At 47.5% G+C, this 23,362-nt stretch overlaps 1 protein-coding gene across 1 annotated transcript; it reads left to right on the top strand.

The window, feature by feature from the left end:
• The first annotated feature begins 104 nt into the window (after positions 1-104).
• Pcid2 (PCI domain containing 2) lies at positions 105-21,131 on the top strand. The gene is made up of 14 exons (XM_075986200.1): positions 105-897; positions 4,731-4,820; positions 7,168-7,241; positions 8,176-8,241; positions 10,767-10,808; positions 12,226-12,280; positions 13,671-13,774; positions 15,266-15,341; positions 16,167-16,308; positions 18,299-18,399; positions 19,365-19,438; positions 19,560-19,685; positions 20,354-20,477; positions 20,747-21,131. Exons 1-14 carry the CDS (start codon positions 862-864, stop codon positions 20,834-20,836), a joined length of 1,200 nt encoding a protein of 399 aa, XP_075842315.1. The 5' UTR covers positions 105-861; the 3' UTR covers positions 20,837-21,131.
• The last annotated feature ends 2,231 nt before the right edge of the window (positions 21,132-23,362 follow it).

The following is a 23,362-nucleotide window of genomic DNA, read 5'->3' as shown; positions in this document are numbered from 1 at the left end:
TCCTCCTCCTCCTCCTCCTCCTCCTGTCGGGCTCCGCCCGTGAGCGCTCGGCTCCTCCTCCTCCTGCCGCTCGGGGTCCCGGTCGCGCGCCCCCGAGGCCCAACCGCCGCGGCGCGCACCGGAACGAGCCAGCTCGGGCGCGCGGACTCCGCCCAGCGAGGGCTCCGGTGTCGGCGGCCGCGCAGGGAGGGTTCGGGGCCCGCGGACGTTCTACGACGAATGCTCACGAGAGGGCGCGGTAACACCCCGCACCGGGTGCCCGGGAGTTTGCTGTTGAACGTCACGTCTAGGGCTGGGGACGAGCACCCCATCATCCCCTTGCCTCTGGGGCAACGCCATTCCTAGGGCTCAGGAATGCTCCGTGACGCCGCACGCCGAGGGCTGGGGAGCGGGCTATTCCACACCCATTGCTCTGGGGTGGCCCAGTGAGGGGTGCGGGAGGACTCGGGGACATCTCCAGAGAGGGCTAGGAGTGCGCGGGGACGTGTTCCCGAGTGGGGTCCGGACTTTCCGTGTGCTTGAGGGTGTGAGAGCCAGGAGCATCTCTGCACAGTGAGGATCGAGGCTTGGGTTACCCTCATCCAGGCAGGGGTGAGGGGTACGGGGAGTCACTAGGACTTAAGACGTGAGCGGGGACACGTTCCCAAGTCGGTTGGGACTCCTCCACGTCAGTCCTCCGTCCTCGCGCGCGCCCCTGCCGGAGCTGAGCCGCTCTAAAGTGACCGCACCCCGGGCACTGACAGCTCCGCTCAGCTGGCACCACGGGTTCTGGAACCCACGTGCAGGAAATACAGCGTGGGGACAAGGAACGGAGACGGACCTGCGCCGGAAGTGAGGTACTTAACGCCCGCGGATGCTGTTATGGCGCACATCACCATTAATCAGTACCTCCAGCAGGTGGGTTTCGCCCGGGATCCTCGCTTCCTGGCCACGGGGATGGGTCCAGGGGCAGGGTCGGACCAGACTGGGGGCTGGCAGGGGTGGTGGTGGTGTCTGTTGAGGCGAGGAGAGTCTGTTGCTTGCGACCGGCCGCAGGCCTTGCTCAAGCTGTAAGTGCTTCCCGCTGGATCTGGGACAGAGGAGGCTTCCAGGTGAAGGTAGCAAAATCGGGGCCACTTGTAAAAGCGGTTGTCGGTGTAGCACTGTCTGCACGAAGCACATTGTGTCTTAAGAGAGGTGTCACTCAAGACTTCCGAATGGCACAGCTGGGCTGAGGGTTGAGTTTGCGCTTTCTGCACAAACCTAGGACAGAGAGGGTTGATCCCACTTTTCAACACGCCTGGTACAAGGGACAGCCAAGTGGGGAAGTCAGATGAACGTCTCAGCTCATGACACTGCTGCTCATGGATGTTTATGAGTCTTAGTTTTGCACTTAGCTCCATTATCAAGGCCTCTGTTTTTCTGTTTCAAATATCTCATTAGCTAGAACCCTAGGGACGCTTGGGAACAAATACTGCAATTTGAGCCTATATGCTCAGAAGGGAAGAGACCTGGTTAATTGTGGAAGTTGCTGGTGTCACCTGTGGTTGTCAGTCACAGCATGCCATACCTCCCTAACTGCCCGTGTGGTAGAGGCCTTTCTTTCTCTTTTTTCTCTGAGACAGGGTTTCTCTGTATAGCAGCTCTGGCTGTTGTGGAACTCATTCTGTAGACCAGGCTGGCCTCGAACTCACAGAGATCCACCTGCCTCTGCCTCCTGAGTGCTGGATTAAAGGTGTGCGCCAGCACTACCTGGCAAGGTTGTTCTTTCTTAATCATAGGGAATGGCATCCATCAGCATGCTTGTGCTGGTCCCTAGATGCCCCAGTTCCTTAGGGGTATTACAGTGGCAGGAGTGTCTGCACGTTTCAGAGAGAAACGCCAAGCTTGAGGAATTACCCCTTACAACAAGAAATAAAAAGGTCTACTTTGTCCAGGGTCAAACCAGAAGGAAATTTTACTCCATTTTCCAAGGTTAGCAAGTATAAAACACATCTAAGCCAGGGCCCACAACTACAGGCATCAAGAACAAGGATATTCCCTATAACTACAATATATTTAGTAGCCTGAGAAACTTACCATCAATGCACGTTTCGTCTTTCCTTTCCTTTTCTTTTCTTTCTTCTTCTTCTTCTTCTCGTTTTTTTTTTTTTTTTTTTTTTTTTAGACAGAGTTTCCCTGTAGCTTTGGAATCTGTCTTGGAGCTAACTCTCGTAGACTAAGCTGGCCTTGAACTCACAGAGATCCGCCTGCTTCTTCCACCTGAGTGCTGGGATTAAAGGTGTGTGCCGCCATGCCCAGTGGTATACAAATTTTCTAATATAGAACTCTTATTTAATTTTCTACTCTCCTGCAAATTGTTCCTTAGGAATTGTTCTTTTGGATCTGGAGTGCACCCATGCTGTATTCTTCTTCTTTAAGATTTATTTATTTATATGTGTACAGTGTTCTATCTGCAGGCCAGAAGAGGGTACCAGATCTCATTATGGATGGTTGTGAGAGTTGAATTCAGGACCTCCAGAAGAGCAGGTCCACACTGCATGTCATATGTTCTTACTCTGGCTAATGTGCTTCCGTGAGCTTCCTGTCCTCCACACACTTTTGTAGAGGTGGTTTGTCCTCACTGACAGCCCTTTCCTAAGCCAGGTACTCTCTCAGTTGGCCAGAATATGATTTCCTGTTCTCCTTTCTGGACTGGTTTGTTTTTTATGTAGGACTGATCTTAGGGACTTATGCATCTGGGAAAGTGCTTATCATTGTGTCACATCCCAGTGCTCTTTGTATGTGTGTCTGCAATTAGTTTCAGTTAAGAAATAACTTCTGGGCTGGAGAGATGGCTCAGTGGTTAAGAACTCTTGCTGCTCTTGCAGACCTAGGTGTGATTTCCAGCACCCATATGGCAGCTCATAAAATAATCTTTTTTATTGTTGGTTTTTTTCAAGACAGGCTTTCTTTGTGCAGCTCTGGCTGCCCTGGAACTCACTCTGTAAACCGGGATGGCTTTAAACTCAGAAATTTGCCCGCCTCTACCTCCTGAATACTGGGATTAAAGGCGTGTGCCGCAACTGCCCAGCTAAAATAAATAATCTTTAAAAAATAAATATTAAAAAATTTTTTCTTATGCTCTTTCTTTAAAAACCATATGGATTTATATGTAATGTATGTATGTATGTATCTCTATATAGTCCTAGCTGTTCTGGTACTCACTGTGTAGACTAGGCTGTTCTAGAACACACAGAGATTTTCCTCTCTCTGCCTCCCATGTGCTGCCACACCCAGCATACGTTAGGGATTATTTTTAATATATTGTCATCATTGTTAATCTTTTTGAAGCTCAAAATTTCCATGAGCTGCTTCTACTTGTTTCTGTGGCTTTTGAACCTAACCCTTTCCCTTCTTGGGCTTTTTGGGGGCCACATGTTTTCCAAGCTCACCTAAGTTCTCCTGTCCCAGCTCAGGAGTCAACCCTTTCTCCAAGGGGGTTTGCTTCCTGTCGGTGAGGAGTGGAACTTAGAAAAGATGCCTGGTGCCAGCTCTGCTTGTTGCTCTATGATTTCAGCGAATAGAAGGAATGGGTACAATTTGTTTGTTTAATGTGTGCTGTTTTAAGGAATTGTGGGTTTTAAGGGCAGATGGTACCCCCTGTGGACTGCTATGGAGGACCTGAGAAGACCTGGTCAGGGGAGATGTCTCCTGAGATGCCTGAAGCAAACTCCTCGATGTGCCAGCTGAGGGCACTGTACATAGGTGCTTGCTTAGAGTGTGAGTTCATGATCCAGTGGTGTCTAACCTAAAAGGATGCAGTGTTTGTGTTAGCACTGGTAAAGCACTTATGGTAGGCGGATGGGGGCCAGGGATGAAATATCTATGGAGTGGCCAGACCCCCCAAAATAACACTAGGGACTAAACCCGGGACTTGCATATGCTAGCAAATACCTCTCCCCTGAGCTTCGTCCCCAGCTCCTTACTTTCTTACCCACCCCAACTTCCTTATGTTGTTACTGAGGCAGGACTCCGACAGGACACTCTTATATTGAGTCTGGGCCTGAGTGCAGGATCCTGTAGAGTTGAGCCAGGTGCTAGTGAAGTTGTACTTGAGGTTTTAGACACAACTTAGGTGACTTCATCCTCCATCTCCAATGTCACTGCAAAGGAGGTTACTGGGATGTGAACAGCCCTAGAGGACTGCTCCCTGCCCGACATCTACACTGTTCATTACACGGACCTGATACCTGGACCCCGGGGACCACTGTGCTCCTAGCACCTACAGCCATCAGGAGTGTGCTTCTGTTTCATGATGTGTGCTCCAGTTCTGAAGCTTCAACTACCCATAGATCTCCTGTGGAAAGAACTCTGGAGGCCTTGGAGACCTGAGAGTCATGTTCAAGTGTGACAAGTAGCCACCATCATTGGTACTGACTAGGACAAGGCTCCTTATGAGGCTCTTTATGAGGGTTCCAGTGGGAAGGATGGTGAAAGGACACATCTTCATCTTTGTGCCTCATAGAAGGCCAGTGTCCTTGAGACCTTTAGAGGGGCCTCTCTGGAACTCTGGCCTTCCTCTTTTCTTGTTCTAAGAAGACTCCATTTTGAAATGAAGGTTTTTTTTTTATTCCTTTACATTTTGATTATTCTGGCCTCTTTCCAGAAGGAGGGAACAGCTTCTGTGGTATGCAATGCATTGCTCAGGTCCTCTGAGAGTGGATGCCTGCCTGCCTGCCTGCTCAGGTTTCCCCTTCAACTTGTTTCAGGTGTATGAGGCCATTGATACCAGAGATGGAGCGTCCTGTGCAGAGCTGGTGTCTTTCAAGCACCCTCATGTTGCAAACCCACGGCTCCAGGTAGGTGATAGACAAGTCCATGGTGTCTAGAGAGAGGTGAGGGAGGCTGTGAACCCACGGCTCCAGGTATGTGATAGACAAGCCCATAGTGTCTAGAGAGAGGTGAGGCTGGCTCTCAGTCAGGAAGGGCTATGAGAGAGATGTGAGGCAGTTAGTTTTCCATGGAGGTTTAAGTAAAAGGAAACTAATATTACCACTCTCATGTGAAAATTTCAAATTTCTTTATGATTACTGTAATCCCATTTTACTTACTGAGCACTGTACCTCATACTCCTATATTTGATCCCCATGTAGATTAGGGTTAAAGTCAGTAACATTATCAGTGTCACTAGGGAAGAGGCCATAGAACTTAGACCTTGTCCATATCCAACTGTCCTGGAGACTAGAGCCAGCAAGCAATCCCACCAAGTTCCCACTTGGAATCAAGATCCCTCCTAGAGGCTAGAGCTGTATGCTGGTTAAGTTGTCTTGGTGGCCTCCCTGCCACAATGGCGCAGGTGACTGAGCCTGCAGAGGGTTGGCAAAGCCTTTCACGGAACACATTTGTCAGCCCTGCTTTGAGAATATGAGCATTTTCCATTTGCAGTTTACGTATTGTATAGACAGTGTTTCCTGTAGACTGAGTGGATATTTTATAGAGTTCTATTTCTGTACCGATGCCCTTTATGATATTAAAGTATGTTCCTGTGGGAGCAGAGTTCTTTGGGAGGAAAACAGTGACTAGACCCAGCATCCTAATCAAGGTAGTCCATCCTCAGGGTGTCCTGTGTGGTTCTGATGAATAGCATTAAGAGCTGTTGTCCTAAGAAGTAAGTCCAGGGACTTGTAGAGAGCCCAGCCCACTTGGCCACAGCACAGTAAGAGAACGCTCTGTACTTGCTGCCGTTCTTCTGAGGCAGCAGGGGCTTGTGTGTGTGACAAGTAGGTCTGTCTGTCTGGACAGCGCTGTACTAACCTTCCACCTGATAGGTCCATGCTAGCAGCTAACATCCAAGTAATTTTTTTCGTGAGAAACTGAAATGATAATTTTGTTTCTTTCTGGGTTTTCTTGTCGTTGTTGTTTTGTTTTAGTTAAATCTTAAACTTACTTATTTTTGTATGTATGTATTTGGGCATGCATGTACCGTGGTGTGTGTGAAGGTCAGAGAACAATTTATGGGAGTTGGTTCTTCCCTTCTACATATGGGTCCTGGGCATTGAGCTAAGCTCTCAGGCTCAGCATGGTGGTTTCCTGACGCCAGCACTTTTCCTTCCCACCTTTACTCTAAGTGTGTGCGTGTTTATTACACCTGTGAGGATGCCTGTCATTCATCTTGCTCTCGTTTACTATTAGTCTGAAAAACAACAGATAGAAAATACATCTGTACATACACAATACATTTACACACCGAGAGAGAGAGATTGATTCAGTAGGAAGTTGGGTCATGTGGTTATAAAGGCCGAGAAGGCCCTTGCATGACCTGCCATCTTCAGCTACAGGCCTGTGGGTAAACCCAAGCTCTGCCTGAGATGTCACAGTGTCTCAACTCAGGAGGCAGTCAGGAGCCAGAAGAGTGTATGGTTTTGTTTTTTTGTTTGTTTTTGTTTTTTGTGTTTTTTGGTACTCTTCAGCACTTCATCAGGTTGGTAGGTGTCCATCCTGCTGGACAGGGGAGTCACCAGTTCTGGACCTGTTTCTTGTAGAAACATCCTCCAGGCACGCAGAGGTCATATTCATTCTGGGTACTTGGGCAGTCCAGGTGACGTATAAAATTCATCTGCCTAGGTGTGCTCAAATTGTCTGGATTTCACCATGTGAGCCCCTAGCCCAGGACACCTGTTCCCTCAGGAAGTTGTGTAGTAACTCTTCACATGGCGTGGTCACTAACTTGTTGGCCTTATTTACAGTTGGAACTGTACTCCTGTTTTATTGAAGGCCTTCTTGGCTGACTGACTAGCTGTTAAGAGAGCCCATGAGCTGGCCGGTTGCTGAGCAAGTGTAGTGCCCTGAGTTTCCTCCCAGAGCCCAGTGGTGGGAAGTCTTCCTGTGACCTGTATGTGTGCCATGGCATATATGGGCCCACACAGGCCCACATCAGGTGCCTATACACACCAAATAAAATAAAAATAAGTATGTCTGAAAGTGCCTAGCATGTTTTGTAGCCTGCAGCGAACAACTGAATTTTATTCTTGGGCTTCTTGGTTCTTTTTGAAATACAGATATTGGGGGAGCAATGAGCCCTCCCCGTAGATGTGCCTGACTGAAGTATTTCTTGAGGCTGTGAAGTTCTGAAAGTGATCATCTAAAGTTCTTTGCGTATACTGCTGCCTTTCATACCACTAACTTTACCTTTCTCCTATGGACTAGATGGCCTCTCCGGAAGAGAAATGCCAGCAAGTTCTGGAGCCCCCGTATGACGAAATGTTTGCAGCTCACTTAAGGTAACCCGTCGGCAGCAGGAAAGCCAGGCTCACAGCTGCGTGCCCGTAACACGCCACTGGACCACTCGGATTCTTCCGTGCATCATTATTTGCCTTGAGCAGTGAATAATTAGCTTGGAAAAGTGGACAAGTGTGTCCTATGCCTCTGTATCACCCTTGGTGTGTCTGCTGGCTGGGCTGTCTTTTGTTAGTCAGCTGCAGTGCCTACCGGAGGCCTTGCTTTTCTCATGGAAATAATGTGGTTTTAACTATCTTTGCTTTGTAGGGAAAAAATCTGAGTTAAGCAAAACAAACAGAAACTTCTCTTTATTTACACAATATGTCGGCTGTTTTCACTGCAGCGTGTCAGGCGGTTTAGACAGAACTTTAGATCCTAAAGCCCTGTGTGCAGGACTGTCCTCTGACTGCATGCCTGTTGTATTTCCAAGCAAGCTGGGCCAGGCCTTTGGAAGAGTTGTGGTGTTGTTATATTCCTTGCAACAATAGGTGCACCTCACTGGACAGTGATGGCGTACTCCTTTGTAATCTCAGCACTCGGGGCAGAGGCAGGCGGAGCTCTGTGAGTTTGAGCCAGCCTGGTCTAGAGCTAGTTCCAGGACAGGCTCCAAAGCTACAGAGAAACCCTGTCTTGAAAAACCACCGACAGTGTGGAGCACCAGGCATGCAGCGTCGGTCACACTTGTCGCTGGTCCCTTACTTAGAACAGCTGAACTATTTCCTGTTCTGGGACTCAGCAGACAGTGTCAGAGCTTTGTGTGGGATTTCCCCTCATATCAACTGCTGTCATTCAAATGGTCGTCTGTGTTCCCTCCATCTGTGGTTCTCTGCCAAGCAGAAATGCCTTCCAGGAGCAGTAGAGAGTGACTGAGGTGTGTGGTAGAATGTGCTCTGGGCTAATATGCACCTGTTCTTCAGCCTCTGATGTCTTTTCCAGGTGTACCTACGCTGTGGGGAATCACGACTTCATAGAGGCCTACAAGTGCCAGACCGTGATAGTCCAATATCCTTTACCCCGCGCGTTACTAGCAGTGGGTTACTGAGGCTCACAGTCTTGAAACACTGGACCAGTTCAAACCTTCAACTAAAAAGGAACTACAATATTTTGGAAGAGAAACTCATTTTAACTGTTTTTGCTTGGGTGTCTAAGTGTAGTCTGGCTTTTATGACTCACCCAGTTGCTTATCTAGTAAGGAAGTACACTGGTTAACATATTGGATTTTATTTATTTCTATTATATAAGGTTACATGAGGTTATTTTTAATGCAAACATATTTACTTTGAGGACATTTCCTCCTATTCCACTAACCCATTTTCTTAGGGTTTCTATTGCTTTGAAGAGACACCAGGACCACGGCAACTCTTATAAAGAAAAACATTTAATTGGTGGCTTACAGTTTCAGAGGTTTAGTTCTTTATCATCATGTCAGTGGGCAGGCAGGTGTGGTGCTGGCTACATCATGATCAGAAGGCAATGGGAAGTGTCTCAGACACTGGACAATGTCTTGAACAAAGGAAACCTCAAAGCCCGCCTTCACAGTGACACACTTCCTTCAACAAGACCACACCTCCCAATAGTGCCACTTCCTATGCGATTATGGCAGGCAATTGCATTAAGACCACCACACTTGCCCTTTCTTTCCTGCCCCTCCCCCTGGTCTCCTTGATTTCACAGACAGTTCCCTTCTACACTAATGTCAACAGTATACATGGAGGGTGGGCTTTATTTAACGTGGCTGAGAAGAACTCAGTTGGTGCTTGTGTGTGGCGTGTGTGCACACGAGCTTGCAGGTGTCTGTGCATGCACATGTGAGGTCAGAAGCCAGAGGAGCATGTCAAGTCTTCTCTCAGTCTGCCTCACTGTCTTGAGACAGGGTCTCTCCCTGAACTTGAAGCTTGCTGTTGACAAGCTAACTGGCCAGCATGCTTTTAGGCTCTCCTTGTCTCAGTCTCCCAGTGTGGGGGTTATGGGCACGCATAGCTGTTCCCGGCTTTCCGTGTGGTTGCTTGGGATATTGACCCCAGTTCTCATGCTTGCAGCAGAAGCACTCTCCCCCCGAGTCACCCCTAGCTTCAAGAATAATGTTTTCATTTTGTTTTGAGACTGTAGCTCTGGCTGGCCTGGAAACTCACTGTGTAAACCAGGCTGGCCTTTGAACTCACAGAGATCCACCTCTTTCTGCCTCCCACATACTGAGATTAAAAACATGCACTGCCATGTCCAGCCAATAATAATGTTTTGGCAATACCATGTATGTATGAAGATGCTATAGTGAAACCTACACGTTATTGTGCATACTAACCTAAAGACTTGATTAAGAGCAGGATGTTTTTAAGTGTGCCTACAGGAACTGGTTAAGTCTTAGAGGCCCGTAACTCAGCCTAGATGGAGAGACGTGGACTCGCCCGTGTTTCATGTGATCAGTGAAGAGTCTTATTAAACATCAGCTTCTGTAGTGATTCATATCAGTGAGCAGGCTGAGGATTTGTAGATCTTTGGATTTTAGTTTGCTTTTGAAAACTGCTGTGTTTAAATATACAGACAAGAGAATGCTACTAGCCAAATTTCCCTAGAATTTAAGAATTTTAGTGTTGGTGAAATAAACCTTATGCTATAGATTCTTGAGGACTTAAATGTAGCTTATGATTTGTGAACTCAGGGAAACACGTAAGTACAAATGGAAAAGAGAAGACTTATAACAATTTGTGGACATGGCTTAGTTTTTAATGTGCTTGCCCTGTAGGTATGGGAACTTGAGTGGGATTCCCCAGCACCCACAAAAAAGCGGGAGTGGTGGTGTGTGCTTGTAATCTCATCTCTGTGGGCCTGGAGACGGACAGATCCCTGGGGCTCACTAGCTAGTCTAATTGATGAGTGAGAGTCTCTCTCAAGGAAGAAGGGGGCCAGCCTGAGGAATGTCGCCTATAGTTGACATCTAACCACTGCACACATATGCACACAGACTTAGACACACCCACACACGCATGCATGTACATATACACACAATCTTTTTTTCTTTCTTTCTTTTTTTTTTTTTTTTTGGTGGAGGTGAGCAGGGTCTAACCATGGAGGCTGGCCTGAAACTTTCTTCTCCCAAGTGCTAGCATCAAAGGAGTGCCACAATGCTTGGTCTATATGAGCAACCTTATAATAAAGCTTGTTTCAGAGGTCTGTCTGAAGTGAATGCATTGCTGCCAATGCATGGATATTGTAGTGTTTTCTGCCTTCAGGATTTTCCTGCTGTTGTGACAGTCATCTTTTTTTTTTTTTTTTTTTTTTTTTAGTTTTTTCAAGACAGGGTTTCTCTGTAGCTTTGGAGCCTGTCCTGGCACTAGCTCTTGTAGACCAGGCTGGCCTCGAACTCCCAGAGATCCGCCTGCCTCTGCCTCCCGAGTGCTGGGATTAAAGGCATGCGCCACCACCGCCCGGCCATAGTCATCTAAAGAACACACTTTACCCCTAGTCTGTTTCTTACTGAGTGCAGTGTTACTTCAGTTTTGCTTGTCATGTCATCCTTAATACAGTACGTCATTCCTGCGGGCATTCCAGGCTCACAAAGAAGAAAACTGGTAAGCATGAACAGAAGTAGCCAGAGATTAGTAAATGATGTCTGGGTGGGCTGGGTGTGGGCTGGGGTTAGACGGGAATGGCCAAGCAGACAGGTTATGTACAATGTTTTTGTCGAAAGTGCTACTTCAGTAATTCTGTTACAGAAACATTTAAGTACTATTTTTCCCTTCATTTGCCAATTTTTTACTTCTGGTTTTAAACGTTGGTTAAATGCACACTATAGTTCCTTTGGATTATTTTAAATTTCTTGAAAACTAATTTTAAGATTTATTAGCAAACTAGGAAAATGTTTAAATTTTGTTTACACTATAATAGCTAGAGCCCTTTCACAGACAACCAACCCAGCCCTTTCCTTCAGCAGTTGTTTTCTTCAGTGCTGGGGCTTGAACTAGGTCCTTACGTGTGCTAGCAAGCATTCTGCCACTTAGTTATATTCCTACATCGTTTTAAGCTATTTTTGAGACAGGGTCTCTTCTGCCTTAGGTTAGTCTCGCCCTCACTATGGCGGAGGATGACTGAACTTAACCCCATTGCTTTGATGCTGGCACTGCAGGCGTGTGCCACTGCACCATTCATATGGTGCTGAGGATCGAACCCAGGCCTTGTGCGTGCGAGGCAAGTGCTCTACTTACTGAGCTACATCCATAGCCCCAGTTTTTGAGGGGCAGTTACCAGAGAACTTTGAAGCAGGGTCTTCCTTTGTACATTAGGCTGGCCTGGCAGTTTTCATTCTCTTGTCTCAACCTCCAAATGTGCGTCTTTATATCGGATGCACTTTTTCTGCTTTTCTCTTTCTTTCTTTCCTTTCTTTCTTTCTTTCTTTCTTTTCTTTCTTTCTTTCTTTCTTTCTTTCTTTCTTTCTTTGTCTTCTTTCTTTCGTTTTTTTTTTTTTTTTTTTTTTTGAGACAGTTTCTTGGTGTAACCCTGGCTGTCTTGGAACTTGCTCTGTATGCTGGCCTCAAGCTCAAAGATCCGCCATCCTCAGTGCTGGGATTAAAGGCATGCACCACCACCAACCAGCTGCACTTTTTCAGTTCCAAGTGAAGACTTGGCTTACACATGAATGAAAGCCTAGTGCTGGCAGCTAGATGTACACGGAGCTGTTTGATGATTGTGTGAATTTACATTCTGGCTCCTGCTTGGAGCTGTTTGCTGGTGGTGAGGAGTTAGGGAAGGACAGAGTTCTGGGAGCTCCCAGCTTGACCCAGGTCTAGGTTCTTGAGCGGGGTTGGGATCGTGGTATGGAGTAAGAGGCAAGCATTTGGCCAGGAGGTCTAAGGTTGCCTTGTGACAGAGTAGAACAAAGCCACCATCTGAGTTAGAGGGTGTGGACCTAGTTCTGGGTAGTACCTTGGGTGTCAGTGGTAGGGTGTTGGACCTTTTAGCTTTTCCAACATACTTGCCTTTTACCCTTAGGGCTCTGCCTGTCATGTATGCAGTAGCACTTGACCTTCGGATATTTGCCAATAATGTAAGTTCAATTTCCTGTGCCTGTTATTTCAAATTTAAATCTGCTGGATGACTACTGCTTAATTTCCATGTCTTGTTTCCTGAAGCTTTGAGGGATGAATAAAGTGGAATGTGTCTGGTGCTGGGAGGGGAAGACCAGGAGGCAGAGTGTTGGTTGTCTTCTGGTCCATGCAGACAGAGCCTCTGTGTGCAGAGGGAAATGGCAAGCCATTGTGGTGTTGAGGGGAATGGTTCTGGAGCATTTTTCTGTCCTCTGCTTCTAAGATGTGGCCTGGGCTGAAGACTCGTAGCTTGATGTAGTTCTAGGAAGTGGCTGAGGGGTTCAGATCCTGGGTTTGCAGAGAAGGAGTGTACTTCAGCTTGGAGCCACAGAAGCATCTTAGGGGCTTAGACCCTTTTTATAGCAAAAACTATTTCTGGTTCTAGACCAGCGGCTCATAGTTGACATAGCTCTGTGACAAGGACAGAAGGATTGGGCTTCTTGTCTGTCCTGATGAAGAGCTGGACAAGGAAAGCATGACATATACCGCATGGAGTGATGCAGCCTTAGGAGGCAGAGGGTTTGCCCGCAAGGCATTGCTTTCTGACAGACCGTCTGTTGAGTGCTGCACAAACAAGTCTGCAGTAGCAGTGGAGGGCCCGAGCCCCAACCCTCTTGCCAGCAAAGAGTTGGGGTCTCTGCTCTCCCACTAACACAGGGAGACCAACAGAGACCTATCTATAACACAATACCCCAGAGGGCTGATCACAAAGAGTCTTCTGCCATGGCAGGTTTTGTTCAGGGCCCGACTGCTGTGCGCAGGAGGAAAGGTCAGAGACTAAGTCGAAAGGAAGCTTCTCAGTATTGTGCAAAGCAGATCAAGGCTGGTGTCCTGGTTTGCTGTTTGTTGCTGTGGAAACACCATCATCAAAACCACCCTAATCATGGTCCATCATCAAAGGAAGTCAGGGCAGGAACTGAAGCAGAGCCCATAGAAGGGTGATATTCCCTGGCTTTGTCCTTGTGACTTGCTCAGCCTGCTTTCTTACAGCACCCAGGACCACGAGCCCAGGTGTGGCACTGCCTACAGTGGGCTGGGCCTTCCCCATCGATCACTAAGAAAATGCCTCACAGACTGGACTATTGGCATTTTGTCAATCATGATTCCCTCTTCCCAGCTTTGTTAGGTTTGTGTCAGGTTGACAAAGACCAACCAGCCAAACTGGAGCCAGTGTCCTGGACTTGAGGATGGACGTGGTCTATATAGACAGACTTTCTCAGTTTGTAAACAGCAGTATGAGGGGGTCTGTGGGGGTAGCTCAGGCTAGGAGCACTGGCGAATCTTCCAGATTATTGGTAACTTGGATTCTTCATTTTGCCTTTGTTTACTTTATTACTTTTCTATCGTTAGGCAGATCAGCAGTTGGTGAAGAAAGGGAAGAGTAAAGTTGGGGACATGCTGGAAAAAGCCGCCGAGCTGCTTATGAGCTGCTTCCGCGTCTGCGCCAGCGACACGTAAGTGCTGGGCGGAGGCTGTTCTTCCTGAAGGCCTCTGTGCCAGGTGGCCATGTAGCCTGGCTTTCTCTCGCTGTCAGTGTCCCTTATCTGCTTCAGTGGTTCTGACAGGCAGACGCCTTGTCCTTGCTCCTTGGGAGTACTCTGAGCTTTTCTCTTGTCGCTGAGATTGCTCTTGTATCTAGTGAGGGTTTCAGTCTCCTGTATAAGCTTCATTGAGCCTCTGCGTTCTTGAGTTGTTGGGTTTTATTAGATTTTGTTTATGTTTTATTTTTCGGGACAGGATTTCCCTGTGAACTCCAGGCTAATGTTCTGAAAAACAGCCAAACACTTAGTGCACCAGACATATACACTGCCTTCCCCTGTGATCACCGTCTACTGCATCCACTTTGGTTGTTATACAAGAACTAGTGCAACACCAAGAAATGAGCTTCCCAAAGCTGTCAGCAAGAGCAACACCAGCCCAAGCATCAGTGGTAGAACAGTGGGCATCACTGTCAAAGTCACAGGAGACTCCTGTCCTCACTGTAGCCCAGGATACCTTTTAGTGGGCCTTCCCCTGCCTGCTTCACCACTTTCTTGATGTCAGTATACTTGGCACCTTTCTCCAGGTGGCATGTCAGATCCACAACAGACACAACTGGGGGTAGCAACTCAGAAGGCCATGTCATTGAACATCCGCTTCTGTTCCTGGGGGACCTTGCTCACAGTCTTGGCAGCACCAGTGAATCTGGGGTTGATAATCTGGATAGTTCCACAGCCATTACACCCCAATTTCCCAGAGGCTGTCTGCCGTCTTCTGGGTGGTGGTGATAGCATGGATTGTGGTCATGAGTTCTTCCACAATGCCAGAGTTGTCATGGATGACCTCAACCAATGGGGGCTAAGCAGCTGGAGGTGGAGGAGACGTTGCTAACACACCTGAGTGAGTTGTCATGCTTGTCATGATCCACACCCATTGCAGTCATGGGGCATCAACATACGAGACAGATACGATAGCCTTTTGGCTTCACTCTCTAGTGGGCCCGGCTTTCCTCATAGTGAAGACAGCAGTAGACTTCACAGTGAGAGGTGGGTATGGCCTTCCCATTGATGACAGGTTTCCTGTTCTCGGCCTTGACTGTGCCCTGGAACTTGCTGGGACGTGTAGACCTGTGGTTGATGTCAGTGAAGGGGTCACTGATGGCAGCAATGTCCACAACAGTGCCAGAATTGAAGGCAGCTCCAGTCTTCTCCATTGTGTGTCAGGGCTGAGGCTGGCTCTGCAGCTGGCTCTGCACAGGAAGGACCGGAGAGCTGCTCTTTCTCTCAGGAGCATTTACCATGAGCTATTGTGGGCCATTTTAAAATTTGACCTGTTAGCCACATTTCTTTTCATGGTGCTCTTTTGGTGACTATGGCTTGAACTAACTGCGGAGGCTTTATCTCAAGATAGTCATTTATCCGGCAGTTTGTTTTGTGATTGATCACGTTTCTTTGCTCTTCCTGTAGCCGTGCTGGTATAGAGGACTCTAAGAAGTGGGGGATGCTGTTCCTGGTGAACCAGCTGTTTAAAATCTACTTTAAGGTTTGCTTTGCATGGACTTTTGTAGCTTTATTCCCTGTCTGCCCAGATAAATTGTTTAGCTTGCCTTCTGACATGTGTTAGGAAATTATCCTGACCACAGCCACGGTAATAATCCCAATAGCTGGTGGTCATTCAGTGCCTCCCAAGGCTCTGTTTTAATACAAGGACTAGAGCTCAGTGGAGAAACCTGCCCAACATTCTCTAGAACCAGGGCCCACCCTATGCTACAGAAGCAAATAAGAACTGAAGGTCTGACTCAGGATAGCTCTCGGAATCCAGCTGGAAGGCCCTGAGTGACCAGCCCTGTGGGATCCGAGGCCCTGAACACTGAGTGACCAGTCCTGTGGAGACCGAGGCCCTGAACACTGAGTGACTGGCCCTGTGCTGTAGCTGACCTCTGGGTCTAGGTGTCCCCTCTGGAGCCTTTGTCCTGTGTTGTAATATCTACTTTATGGAGCTAGAGGATGTGTAGACAAATGGATGGGCAAAAGAATCAGGCTTTGCTTCATAAAATCCAGCAGGCAAAGGGCAGTCTGTCATCCTTTATTGTCTAAGAATCTGTCTCTCACTTCCTGGGACATTTAGTTTGTCCTTGCCAGTGTGGCCTAAGTGCAGGCTTTTCCTCGGCCTTGGCTCTGACTCCCTTCAGAGCTGCATCCCCTCCCAGAGCACCAAGCTTCTAGAGTGTGTGTTGTCTATTCCAGGCAGTGTCATTTCCTCTACAGAAGTTTTGATGATTTTGAAATTCATGTCTGTTCTTCCATCTGCCTGTTCTCTTGATATTGTTTGAGTATTTTATTGTAAATGGTTTCTTCTTTATTATAGATCAACAAACTTCACTTGTGTAAACCTCTTATCAGAGCTATTGACAGCTCAAACTTGAAAGATGACTATAGTACTGCACAGAGGGTCACATACAAATACTATGTTGGGCGTAAGGCCATGTTTGACAGTGACTTCAAGCAAGGTATGTTGATAATTCTATTCCAGTGTTTAGATAACACATGCATCCTGTCCAGTTTGAATGATGTTGATGCCAGATAATGTAAAAACTGAATTTATTAAGGTGAAAAGTATGTGTAAACCAAATCCAAAATGAATATGTGTTTGTGTGTGTGCCTGTGCATGCGTATGTTCGTGCACAAGTGTGTGAATGTATGATATGTGTTGTACAGGTGCCCACAGACGTCAGAAGAAGGTGTTGGATCCCCTGGACCTGGAGTTACAGGTGGTTGTGAGTGCCCATGTGGGTGCTGGGAACTGAACTTGGATCCTCTGGAGAAGCAGGAAGCACTTTAGACCACTGAGCCCTCCCTCCAGTCCCCCACTCCCCTTGCTTTGGTTTTTGAGACAGGTCTCTGTAGCCCAGGCTATCCTGGAATTTACTATGTATCCTAGCCTTGCCTCAAATTCGAGGTGCACTTCCATGCCTGGCTTTTAGGTTCATTCACCCTCTCCCTATCTTTCTTTTTTTTAAAGATTTATTTATTGTATGTGTTTGAGTGTTTTGCCTGCTTGTATGTAGTAAGTGTACCTTGTGCATGCACTGCTCATCAGGGCCAGAAGAGGGCGTCTGATTCTCTGAACAGAAGTTACAGATGGTTGTGAGCCCTCATTTGGGTATTGGAACCAAACCTGAGTCCTCTGCAAGAGCTCTTAACAAAACAGAACACACACAAACATGACAAGTCCACTTCGTACTGCTCACATACATATTCTTGAATATGGGGTGCACTACAGTTCAACCCGCACTAGAGAAAAGTGACTCCCTCTCTAATGGCAGCAGGAAGTCTCCCCATGTAGTGGCTGTCTGGTTATGTTTCCTGTGTGCCCAAGGGCTTTGGGACTTAACTGTCCCAAGTGGTAGTAAATGCCACACTTCTTGAGGGCCCTGTGGCAGAAGTCACACTTGTTCGCTGGAGTGATGAGCAGACCATGGGCTTGGTCTTTCTTTGTCGATGACTGTGCCTCCCTCTGCAGGGTTCTTAGGAAGACAGCTTGGGGTGGAAGACACAGTCCTGCCCCAGTGACAGTTACTTCCAAGTGTGAGATTGGAAGTTTTCTTTGACATAGCCGCACTGTTTGGGAGCAGAAGTGGCTCTCGGTGTAGGTGTCCTCAGACCCAGACTCTGTCTCAGGACCAGCTGCCTCTGGTGATCCTGTGAGGTGAGCCTGTGCTGCTGCTGGGCATCTTTGTTCTCTTACAGTAGGGGGATGAATAGTGCAGGAGAGACAGCCATATCTGCTGACATCCTTCTAATTCTTCCCCAGTTGTCAACCAAGCTTGGCTTGATAGGGCTCACCTGTCTCCGTCTACCGACACTGCTGTTCCAGCTCACTGTCTTAACGGTCTCCTTAGTGGGTTAAATCTTTTGAGGTTCATGCTGGGTGTTACCACAGTCTGCCTGAGGGTAGGGCCTCTTGGCAAGCAGAATGCTTCTTGTATTCTTAAGCCTATTAGGTTCAAACTGTCTACATGAAATAGAACAGACTTAGAGTCCAATAGGAAGATCTTGTTTGAAGCACATGACCGTTTGGTGGAAGGAGCTTCCCATGCTTCATGTGGTGTGTTTTCTCCACTTCTGAGTCCTGATTAGTGTGTTATTGAAGGTATTGCATTTGTGGTTTCCAGCTGTAAACACTAATCTCAAGGATTTGCAATGATTGTAGTAAATTAGAACCTCAACAGAAGTTAATTCACAAAGTTTCTTGTTAAGTAGGCCATCCATCCATTGCACCATGGTGGGCCAAGGATGTCCAGACTAATTCTCGTTGAATTTTAATCTTGCTGTGGGTTTTACTTGAGGAGAGGCACTGGTGCCAGGAATGAGGCTGGGCTGCTGTTGCTGCCATGGGAAAGGAAGCAATGTTGCCTTCTGCACAGAGGCCGTGGTAGAATGGGTGTGAGGTGCGCTAGGCTGTGCACTGGGTCTGACGTGCGGGCCTGCTCTCTGCAGCGGAGGAGTACCTGTCGTTTGCCTTTGAGCACTGCCATCGCTCCAGCCAGAAGAACAAGAGGATGATCCTGATCTACCTGCTGCCCGTGAAGATGCTGCTCGTGAGTGATCGGTAGTTCACGTTGTCTTCAAACTTAATGCAGCCAAGACTTTCCTTGAACTCTGATCTCTCTGCCTCCACTTCCCAGATGATGGGACTGCAGGTGGATATCACCCAAAGTTCATTTTTTGATCCTTGAATGGGAAAGCCGCATAGGTAAGGTAGATAGACTAGTCAGCTGGTGTAGCATCAAAGTAAAGTGCTGCTTTTTTCTTCTCTAAGACTAGTGGATAGTGATGAGGTGGGGGAGAGAGGAGGGTGGGGAGAGGGGAGAATAGAGCTGCATATGGCTGTTTATAAAGGAAAGTAGTGGCGTTGTCCCTTCCCCGCTCCCCATTCCACTGAAGGCTGAGCTGACCATTTTCAGCTAACTCCTGAGAGATGTATCCTGTGCTTATCCTGTCACCTCAGTTACCACCTGTAACTGAGAGGGTCACGAGAGGGTCAAGATCAAGGTCATAGCCACTGAGTCACAGAACTGTGGTATCCGGGCTTCCTTATTTCCTGGTCAGAGTCACTTCCTTCTAGTCTCCTGCTCCATTGACTTTTTATGTTTCTTTGTATGAGTGTGCATGCCACAGCACTCATGGAGGTCAGAGAATGGCTGTCGGGACTAATTCTCTCCTTCCGCTATGTGGGAATTGAACTCAGGTCATCAGATTGGTGGCAAGTGCCTTGACCTGCTGAGCATCTAACTGGTCCAGACAGGATGTTAAATCCTTGTTCAGCTTTTTAAGTTTGGTTTGCTATGTTTTTGTTTGTTTGTTTAAAGTTAATTTCTTGATAAGAGATTTACTGATCATAGCTCTGTTAAAGCAAAATGCTGGGATTGGAATGATGGCTCAGGGGTTAAGAACACTTGCTACTCTTGCAGAGGACCTGAGTTCGGTTCCCAGCATCCTTGTCAGGTAGCTCATAACTCCTGTAATTCCCACTCTTCTGTTCTGGAAATCTAACCTGTCCTAGGGTCACATGCCGACCATTGAGCTCCTGAGGAAGTACCACCTCATGCAATTCTCAGAAGTGACCAAGGCTGTCAGGTAGGTCCATCCTCCGCATTGCTTTAAAGAGGCTAATAGACTGCATACGTGTACCAGAAACCATGTTGACCTCTCTTTCTGGGCCTTTGCTGTGCCCCATGTGGTGTTTCTTCTTGCCCAGCGAGGGCAATCTGCTGCTGCTCAATGAGGCGCTGGCAAAGCACGAGACTTTCTTCATCCGCTGTGGCATCTTCCTCATCCTGGAGAAGCTGAAGATCATCACGTACAGGAACCTCTTCAAGAAAGTGTGAGTGTGCCCAGGGAGACGCTCAGTGGGCACCCAGAATCCGTGCGAAAGCTGGGCTTGCAGACCAACTCACCTGGCATGTGAGATGTAAAACAGTTGCGATAGAGACCCTGTATCAGCAGGCGGGAGACAAGTGTGCAGACAGCGTACACACACACACACAAGCAAAAAAGAAAATGGGGTGTCTGGTAAATAGAACCCTTGGGGCAGTTGATGCCACCTGTGGGGGCGGCATCCTGCCCCTCATGGGACAGAAGCTGACCCTGAAGGCCTGTGTAATGATGTAGCTTGGCAGAAGACTCACCTTTAGCTTGGGGTGCCAGATAGTTTCTGCGTGTCTGAGTTGTGGAACTGATGCTCTCTTTCCTTCTCTGGCTGCTGGCTTGTCTTCCCCACTGCTGTGTGTGTCCAGGAGTTAAGCATGTTAGCTGTTGGCAACCTATCAGAAATAGTGGCTGTTTACAGTAGAAAGCTTATATACGATTGTATTTAATAGCTGTTGTTTGTGGGGTGTGTTTTGGGATATATCTAATCAATGGGAACTTAAAATATTTGTGAACATGGGTTCACTAGATGATGTCATTTCTTGATCACTGCTCAGGGCTCCTCATTGGTCCTTGAAGCACTGAGTCCTGTTATTAATCACGGTAATTTCTCTTCCTCTGTAGGTATTTACTACTCAGAACTCATCAGCTGTCTCTAGATGCCTTTCTGGTCGCCTTGAAATTCATGCATGTGGAAGATGTAGACATTGATGAAGTCCAGTGCATTCTGGCCAACTTGATATACATGGTGCGTGAGTCTTTCCTGCTCTCAGCAAACCTTTAGTGTGGCGCTGATGTCATCCAAGACCTTCTATTTGTAGGCAGTTTCTGAGGGAACTGTTTTCCCGGGAGATACTATTTAAAGGGCCTCCCAGGGGTCTGTGTGAGAGAGAAGTATAGCCTACATTTCGTATTCTCTGCCATCTGTTTCTTAAGCTGCCGTCCCCAGGGGAGAGGGGTTTTCATCATCGTGTCCCCTGGCATATTTGATGTTGGCTGATCTGATTTCTGTTTCAGGGTCACATTAAAGGCTACATCTCCCATCAGCATCAGAAGCTGGTTGTCAGCAAGCAAAACCCTTTCCCTCCACTGTCCACGGTGTGCTGATGCCCAGACCCTGCAGATGGAGGGCTCTCCTGCTGCACCTGTCTGTAGCCCACGAGGTGGTCGCCAGCACAAGTGCCTAGCCATGTTCTCCATGGTCCTAACTCATGCTGGCTTTGCCAAGACCTGGAATCCTTTCTCTGGGTAGACGAACACCCCTGCTCCTGGCTGCTGCTGTGAACTACCAGGAAGCAGGCAGCTGTGCTTGGGTTTGTGTATTGTTTCTGGAGGCTGTCTTTGTAACATTTTGTAGCTTTATCTTTTCTTTTTTTTAAAAGTAAACCAAATTTATACAAAACACATTTTTTATTGTGTGTTATGTGATTTGTCTATTTTCATACACAAAACCTGAGCATTTTGTGAGCTCAAAATGCTTAATTAACTTGAGGCTTAAAGCAGAATTTGGAGTCACCCATCCCCACAGTCTCCTATGGTTTTCCTACCTCCTCTTCTGCACAGCCCCCTGAGCCCCATGGGGAAGGGGTCTCTGCAGTGTCTGCATTCTGCTGAGTGATAGGCCATGGGAGACAATGACTGAAGACTTTCCATGACAGAGAGAGACATGTCTGCTCCTTGAACCAGCAATCTATTGTAGCTTTTTTAAAAAGAAAACAAACTATCTTTTTTTTTCAATTTACATAACCAGTCCCAGTTCCCACTCCCTCCTCTCCTCCCATTCCTTCTACTTGCTCCACCCCACCCCAGCCCCCATCCACTCCTCAGGGTAAAGCACATTGTTTTGGAGAAGGTCCAAGGCCCTCCCTACTATATCTAGGCTGAGCAAGGTATCCATCAGTGTCTTTTAGACAGAATAGTATAGATAGATATTCATCTTAACTCATACATAACCTGGCAGAGCACACAAGACTTGGCCATAGTTAAGTCAGATATGATTCCAAAACAGAGCACACCAGTCTCATTCCTAACCAAGAATCTATCTTCACCTGAAACCCACTTACAAGGGAAAAAGCAGTTTTCTCCAGTGAAGTATCACCAGATATATTAAGAACCATTAACATCACTTAAAGAAGGCCCCATGCAAAGCAGTATATGGTCAACACACAACTAACTTAGTAAAACTTTGTAAACTTTTTCTCTCAAAAAGTGGAATTTGGGGGCTGGTGGATATTTGGATATCTATTGTTCTAACTGCTGAACTATAATAGTTCAGCAGTCAGAACAATCACTGCTCTGTCAGAGGACATGGGTTTGGTTCCCACGCCCACATGGCCCCTCACAGCCATCTGGACCACCAGGTCTAGGGAATCCAGTGCCCTCTTCTGGCCCCATCATCAGGGTGTGTTATCAGCGTGCCCGTGCAGCAGCAAAATCACCCAGCACTTGTGGTGCAGCCCCAACGTGTGGGTGAGCTCCACCAGAGCTGAGCCTGCCTTGCTGTCTCCTTTGTGTACAGGTCTGGCACTGCCCTCATGCAGAGCTATCATGCAAAGTGACCCTGCTGTTCAGCAGGGTGCGTAAGCACCCCCAACTTCTGATAGTTATCCTTGCAATGATTCAAATTTTGACATTCCTATGAGCTTCCTGAATTCCATTCTTTCTGAGTTTAGTAGCAACACAATCAAATTTTCAGATGTCTCCAAGTAGTTTATTAAACAGTGACATCCCAAGTCAAGCACAGACAGTTTAAAGTGGTAAGTGGTTGGACCTCTGTGTAGCATTTTTGTACGTTGTCCTGCACCCTGTGATTGGGCCCCGGTTTGTGGGTGCACAGACCCATATGCTATGTGGCTAGTTCACATCAACATCAAATGCTCACATCCTGTCCCTGAGGGTGTGCTCAGGCTGTCTCCAAATATGGGACCTTTCTCAGCCTCTCAAGCCCTGGGATTAAAGGCAGGGTCACATCATCACAGCCAGGCTCCTCTCAGAGATGAGGTTACCAAGGCACAGCCCCACTGACCACATGACTTGAGCTGAGATGCTCCAACACTCCCTGGAGCCTGCTAAAGGGCTTTTCTCCACCCAGAGTGTCTAGCTACAGCCTTATCAGGAGGTCCATGATTGTCTTCCAATACTAAACCTGCTTCTCCCCAGCAATGGACCAAGCACACTCAGAATTAGGCTACCTTTTATGTCTCACTGGTAATGCTGAGACACCTCTATCCCAGAGATGTTTGTTCTAGTGTGTATCAGACCAAGTATGCCGCAACCTCATGTTCTCAGCCCCTCACCATTCAGCTTCCACTCAGTAGCTCATCAGGTTAGCAGCTGACATTGGTTTTATTTAACAAACCCAAGGAAACTCCCTGCCAGCTAGCTTTCATACTGCCAGAAGGCGCTGCTCCAGCTGCAGGGGGAGCAAAGGCTCAAAGGTCTTGGTCCAGTGCTGGACCCTGAATCCACAATACTGACGTGCCAGGCACGATGTGCCCACTGGTGCAGGCATGGCATAGCCAGTATGGAGTAATTAACTGCTTTCTCCACAGGATAATGAACTCTCCCCATCCCCTTGTGCCCTCACCTCCTTCTCCACCAAGGCCCAGGTGTAGTGATGAGGCCAGCGGGCCT

This window comes from Microtus pennsylvanicus, chromosome 9 (assembly GCF_037038515.1).
Source record: "Microtus pennsylvanicus isolate mMicPen1 chromosome 9, mMicPen1.hap1, whole genome shotgun sequence".
Classification (NCBI taxonomy): Eukaryota; Metazoa; Chordata; class Mammalia; order Rodentia; family Cricetidae; genus Microtus; species Microtus pennsylvanicus.
This window is presented reverse-complemented; position numbering and strand designations above follow the sequence as displayed.